This window comes from Camellia sinensis, chromosome 2 (assembly GCF_055761805.1).
Source record: "Camellia sinensis isolate YWXY chromosome 2, ASM5576180v1, whole genome shotgun sequence".
NCBI classification, from domain to species: Eukaryota; Viridiplantae; Streptophyta; class Magnoliopsida; order Ericales; family Theaceae; genus Camellia; species Camellia sinensis.
Genome location: NC_138962.1, coordinates 224,476,153 through 224,482,522, shown reverse-complemented (window position 1 = coordinate 224,482,522; position 6,370 = coordinate 224,476,153). Strand labels below are relative to the sequence as shown.

Sequence of the window (6,370 nt, the reverse complement as noted above, 5' to 3'; positions counted from 1 at the left end):
GCAGGCTAAAATAGCTAAAAAATCAAAATGCCAACATACATCCCAAACGAGCTTTGTCTTAAAACATTCACATCTATTTAATTATATATTAAAACTATTATATTTCAAAATGTTCAATAATTTAAAAATTATGAATCTTTTGAGACATGAGAACTCGAAGATTTGGGGAGGGGATCCTTATCACGCAAAATTGAATCCTTCAACTGTGTGGACTAGAGGTTGCTTTGGAGGTTCATCGTGGATTTCTGTTCGGCAATATGAATCGTTCATTCTATAAGATTTCAAATGTAGATAATTCATAATTATATTGATCCAATAATTATTGTTACATGATTTCTTTATATTTATTTTCAAAAAATAGACAAATAGAATTTTAGAAAGTATCCAATTTTATAGACAAGTATAAAAGAAAATTATATAATCATGAATATTAGATCAAAATGAATAGAACATTTTAGAGTGGAGTTGTGGTGGGCTCACGAATCCCAACACCTTTTTATTCTGAAAAATTATTGTTTAGTTTAGGAACAACACTATATACCACGTCGTTTATGAACACCATCCCAATATCATGTTAGTGAGAGCAGTGACACATTATTGTCAATTCGTCAGACCATCCACCAATATAAAATTGTTAAAGTACTGGCTGGCTTGGTCGTGAACCAACAGATAACTACTCATCTTATCCATATTTTTAATCTAATTTTAAAAAAAAATTAAATAAATTACATAGGAGAGAGACTAATAGGGTGGTTGTTGTATAAATTACACTTTGCTTCCTCTATGTTTAGTTATTTTTTCCCTTTGGTCTTTAAATTTTTTTTTTTTTTTTTTTTGTCTTCAACTCTTCATATTTCAAGTTTTTCTCAATTCCTATACAAAATTAAATGTCATGTTAGTTGCCACATAATATATAAAAAAAATTATTATTATATGTGAGTTATATATAATTAAAAAAAAATCATAGCACATAGTTGTCAATATGTCATTTTCTATCTAATTTTAAACAAGTTAGTTTTAGAAATAAATTAAAAATAATTTATAAATTAAAAATAATTTGAAACATGAAGGACCAAAATGAAAAATAAATAAATAAATAAATTTGAGGACTAAAGTGCAAAAATACGAAACATAGAGGGACAAAAGTGTAATTTACCCAAGTGGCTGTTAATGTGTTAGTTGTAAGGATTTGGCGGGAGGGAGGGATAATTACCCGCCACCTCCAACCACCGATCAATCATCACACATTCTCACACACACTTACTCTCACACAATCTTCAACTTCAAGAAACTAACACCTCTCACCAACCACTTCCAATCCAATAATGGCCTTCTTCACACTTGTTCCTGACCACTCAGTCTCTCAAACCCTGGATCCTTTGCTTCTCTTCCAATGGAGGGTTCAACAAGATTTAGAATTTCACATCTGGGTTTTGCATTGGTGGCTCTTCTTTCAGCCCTGGCTCTTTCATCCACCGTCGCCGACGACAATGGCGGCGCAATCGATGAAATTGCGGCTCGGTGTAACCTAGATCTATCCACCTTTATGCCTCTTCCGTACAGTGACACCTCTAATATGGTCTGTAAACCTGTTTGGAATACTTATGTTCTTCAGGTAAATTCTATCTTGTTCTTCAATTTTCTTGCCCTAATTGTATATCTTGAATATATATATATATATATATATAGATAGATAGGCAGATGAATTCAGCTTGAGTTCAAGTGTCCAACAAACTCTGATTTTGGGTTTTTGTAAGTAGCTATGTTGATTGATAAGGAATCTTATTGTTAGTGTCGAATGGCCTGAACTGCATCGATCAGGGTTCATCCACCACATCCGAAGTGAACAACCATTAATTATAAGGGACTTTATGACATAGAGAAGAGGGCGATTATATCTACATCAAAACTTGACTGATCTAACTTGCATAGCAGCTACTGCTTCTCTAACCACTTCCCTAGTTTGATTGAATGGATAAAGAAAGGCCTGGACCACATTAACAAGTTCTTAACGGGGAGTAAAACATTGTGTATTACTGGCCATACTTCTTATTATTCTTATTGTTAGTGTTGAATTTTGGAATTATGGCTAATAACCATATGCAGAATTTTTTATTTAAAAAAAAAAATGCCATATTCAACAGCACACATAATTTTTATACAGAGCCGCATCACAACATTCCTTGTGATAAATCTGTAGGAGCTGATAGAATCCCCTCCAAAAAGTTTCCACAACAGACCAAGCCATATTACTAGAATAATTCCTGGTTTCTAAATCAATTGAAAATTTGTCCAAGTATGACTATTATTTGAGCCGCCCCAGAAAAAAATATAAGCAAAGGTAAATAAATCCTGAATGGCAATCATGTTTCATGGACCAAAAAACTTTTTTATTTTTTTCTTCAGTGAGTGCATTATGAAACTTACTTACATTGATCATATTGTATTATAATTTTTTCCCTGAAATTACGTACTTTCTCTTGTAGTACTCCCAAAGTAAAGATCATGTTGTCACCATTGTACTATCTGCTGCATATACCACTGGATGGGTAGGAATGGCATTTTCGAAAAATGGGATGATGCTTAATTCCAGTGCCATGGCGGGATGGATTAATAAAGAAGGCCAAGCAAATGCCAAGCAATATTATTTGAAGGGATTTGAGCGATTAGATGTTGTACCAGATAAGGGTGAACTACCACTAACTAAAGTTCCACCATTTGTTGCGGTTCGTGGAGCTACGATCTACATAGCATTTCAGCTGAAATTTGCTGCTCGTCTCACTCACCAACCAATTTTATTGGCTTTTGGGAGTAGATATCCAACAAAGCATCACCACCTACATAAACATGATGACAAAACATCCATAATGTTCGACTTCTCTTCAGGTATCGTCATGTGCTCTGAAGCTAGCTTTAGCAGATGCTTCTTGTTTTGGTTTCATAATCTCGTGAGGAACTACCATGGTTCATCAGAACAATAAGATTAAGAAGAAGGTTGTGCATTTGTTATCATCAGCTATACTTGTTATTTTGTTCAATTGAGATTTTGCACACACAAATCTCCAAGATAGAGAGTATATTCTGGTAAAATCAATGTTTCCTCTGTGGCCTTTGCCTCCTGTTCCTTCTGCTCCTTCGTTCTGTCCCTTGCAATTAAATTGGGCTATATAATTTTATATTATAACCCAAATGGCTAGCTCAATTTATCAGATTGCTGTTTTCCTCAGGACATACGTGGTTGCACTTTTACTACAGTTTTTTTTAAGGCCCTGTGAATTTGGAAGTTTATGGAATCTCACTGGATAAACAAGCACTGTGTCTCAATCAATTGGGGTCAACTACGTGAATCTTTTTTCTCCATTCTGCTCTATCAAGGGCCATGTGCTCAGTTAAATTAAGTAAATTCAAATCTTTCTCACCGTCTTTGTGGAATCTCACTGGATATCATGAATTTTTTTGTCTCCTTTTATTAATAGTTTGCGATTGCACTTCCCAAACTTGTACACCAATTTAGTATTCATAAGGTAAACAATTCCTATGGGAGAAGGTAATTGCACCAATTTAGTAGCCATAGTGATTTGTCCTAGTTCTTGAATGGGTGTCTTCATTTTCGTTACCTGGTTAATCATTCTTACTATATAGTTGATTTTGGTACAGTTGAAACCTGAGGGTTTTAGTTAGTTTTTTTTTTTTCTCCAATAAATAAAAGTGAGAAATATATAAATGAGTTTCCCCCGTTAATTGGGATTAAGATCTTTAGTAGTTTAGTTGTTGAGTTCAATTTTTTTATGTTTTATATTTTTCATTTTTTCTTTCAGGTTCTGTTTATTCTGGTTCTGCTGCATCTTCATCTGCATCTGCATCTGCTGCACCTGATAAAATTGCTCAAACGAAGAGGACCCATGGGATATTAGGTGTCCTTGGATGGGGTCTATTTCTTCCTTATGGGACAATTGCTGCGCGATACTTCAAGCATCATGATCCCTTATGGTTTTACCTTCATGTAGGCATTCAGTTTGTGGGATTTATATTAGGGCTTGCTGGTATCGTAGTTGGATTGTCTCTCTATAACAGAATTCATGCCCATTTTCCTACACACAGAGGCATCGGAATCTTCGTTCTTGTGCTCAGTATTCTCCAGGTTTGTTCCTGATCTGATTCAATCTCATTATTTTATCCACTTATGTGAGTGTTAGGCTAAATTAATGTTTTGAGTATGTCTTGAATTCAATCCGGATTATGCTCATCAACTGTTGGTGGCCCCCATGGCCCAACTAATCAATAGGTCTGACCTGGTATATTGTGTTTGAGTCTATTTGACCCAGTTTGGTAGGGTTATTTCAGAGTTCTAGGATTTTTTTTTTATCCACTTATGTGAGTGTAAGGCTAAATTAATGTTTTGAGTATGTCTTGAATTCAATCCGGATTATGCTCATCAACTGTTGGTGGCCCCCATGGCCCAACTAACCAATAGGTCTGACCGGGTATATTGTGTTTGAGTCTATTTTGACCCAGTTTGGTAGGGTTATTTCAGAGTTCTAGGATTTTATGATCTTGAGAGTTTCTATAGCAGAGGGCTGTGTTGAGCGAGCAGGCTCATTGTATTTTCTACATTCCTATTGGAACTCCTTTGCCTTTTCAACATGGTTCCCATCCACCTCTGCTCCTGTTTTATACTCACTAGGATCCTGATGGGATTGGGATCAAGTTACGGCTCAAGTCTGTCTTGAGGGAGCGCTTACAGTTCCCCTGTCTGTGGCACCCCTGCTTTGCTAGGCCCATATAGGCCCTTCCTTTCTGGCTCCCCAAGGGTAGGGGCTCCCTTGCTCACACCCAAAGAGGATTGCTACTGATAGTTGCCCCCTCCTATGCTTCTTTATCAAGCAAAAACTCATTAGCCTTTCTTTGTCATTGGATGTAGGCTTATAGTCAAATCATGTAAATCCTTGTGTGTTTGTTCTTTCTATTATTTCAAAATTTCTGGTTCCATCATATCAATTAACTTGTGAGCCTTCTTCTGGTATTTAAAAAAGAGAGGGCAAGATTGTAGTCTTGAACCACCTCTTTCATGTTCAGGTCTATGCCTAACCAGGCTAGATTTTTCAAAGCTTTTCAATTTTTGTAACACATTAAAAGAACAAGAAGAGAGAATGCACAAAATCGATGACTACAATTTTTTTTGTCCTATAATGGCTGCTTAGTTTGTCGAGCGTGTATTGATTTTTCATACTTCTAAAAAATGTACAAAGTCCATTTTATTTTTCAGTGAACTCTACACATGAACTGATAAAATCATGACAAAATAAGTGTTGGGAAAGGATAACATTTACTTGTATTGACATTCAGATCGTGGCATTCTTTCTACGACCTGACCAGGACAGCAAAATCCGCAGATACTGGAATTGGTATCACCACTGGGTCGGAAGGATTGCCCTTCTCTTTGGAAATGTGAATATAATAGTGGGAATTCAAATTGGTGACGCGGGAAGTGGATGGAAAGCAGGATATGGATTTCTTCTTGGTACAGTTCTAATTGCAACTATTGTTTTAGAAATATTGTCAAGGATAAAAAGGTCGGAGCATACAGATGTTCGTCCAGCTTTCCAAATGAACTCACTTCAATAAGCGATATTCAAGAACTCCAATCATAGGTCCTCTCTCTCTCATCTTTGTATTGATGTTTTGGATTGCTTTGTTCAGGGTGAGTAAGATGTATAGTACTTTTGCTTGTGATTAGAGATTCAACCTTGCATCCAATGTTTGAACATAGAGATTGAAGCCTTTTTAATGTGTGAATTGCCTCCACGCACATGCAACAAGATCACGAGAAAGCTAATGTGGACCATTGAGTGAGCTCTCCCCCATTCCCATGTGCCATCCTCGCTTCTCTCTCTCTCTCTCTCTCTCTCTCTCTAGACAAACATAGAGATTTGTTTGTGTTCATATTACAAACTTCACAGCTTCGCCTGGTTATGAAGGTTTTTGATTGGATGTATTAGTATTTCGTTGCCTCACAGCATTGTTTTTTCTTCATTAACCCTGTTCTTGTTAAAACTATTTCTTGGAAGAAAAGTATTGATCACTCATCTATACTGCAGGCAGAGTTTGCATATACTTGTGTGCGTGCGCGCGCACGTGCACTGCAAAGATTATGTTGTAGTGAGAGTTCAATGGCCAAAACCTCTCCCTGAGGATGGCAAAATAAGACAACTATGAAAAATCTAATTCTTAGGGGTTCCGTTCAGCTCGGTTTCATTTAGTTTAAGAGAAATTTATTACTCACGGTTTTATAAAATTTGGAATCAAACTAAATTATAAAATCATAAAACTAAATCAAAATGAACCATTGAGACGTGATTCGATTCTGTTT

At 36.1% G+C, this 6,370-nt stretch overlaps 1 protein-coding gene across 2 annotated transcripts; it reads left to right on the top strand.

The window, feature by feature from the left end:
• The first annotated feature begins 1,194 nt into the window (after positions 1-1,194).
• On the top strand, positions 1,195-6,090 carry LOC114316963 (cytochrome b561 and DOMON domain-containing protein At3g61750). 2 transcript variants are annotated; one of them, XM_028263671.2, is made up of 5 exons: positions 1,195-1,615; positions 2,487-2,886; positions 3,819-4,141; positions 5,347-5,651; positions 5,738-6,090. In XM_028263671.2, exons 1-4 carry the CDS (start codon positions 1,394-1,396, stop codon positions 5,623-5,625), a joined length of 1,224 nt encoding a protein of 407 aa, XP_028119472.2. In that variant the 5' UTR covers positions 1,195-1,393; the 3' UTR covers positions 5,626-5,651; positions 5,738-6,090. The 2 variants fall into 2 exon arrangements, with proteins under 2 accessions (XP_028119472.2, XP_028119471.2); XM_028263670.2 differs by having other exon boundaries at positions 5,347-6,090.
• The last annotated feature ends 280 nt before the right edge of the window (positions 6,091-6,370 follow it).

What these genes read in the sequence shown, in the direction of transcription:
- LOC114316963 (XM_028263671.2), top strand. Translation starts at nt 1,394, where the DNA reads ATGGAGGGTTCAACAAGATTTAGAATTTCACATCTGGGTTTTGCATTG. An exon ending in GGAATACTTATGTTCTTCAG is followed by an intron (nt 1,616 to 2,486) that starts GTAAATTCTATC and finishes TTTCTCTTGTAG; the next exon opens with TACTCCCAAAGTAAAGATCA. An exon ending in AATGTTCGACTTCTCTTCAG is followed by an intron (nt 2,887 to 3,818) that starts GTATCGTCATGT and finishes TTTTTCTTTCAG; the next exon opens with GTTCTGTTTATTCTGGTTCT.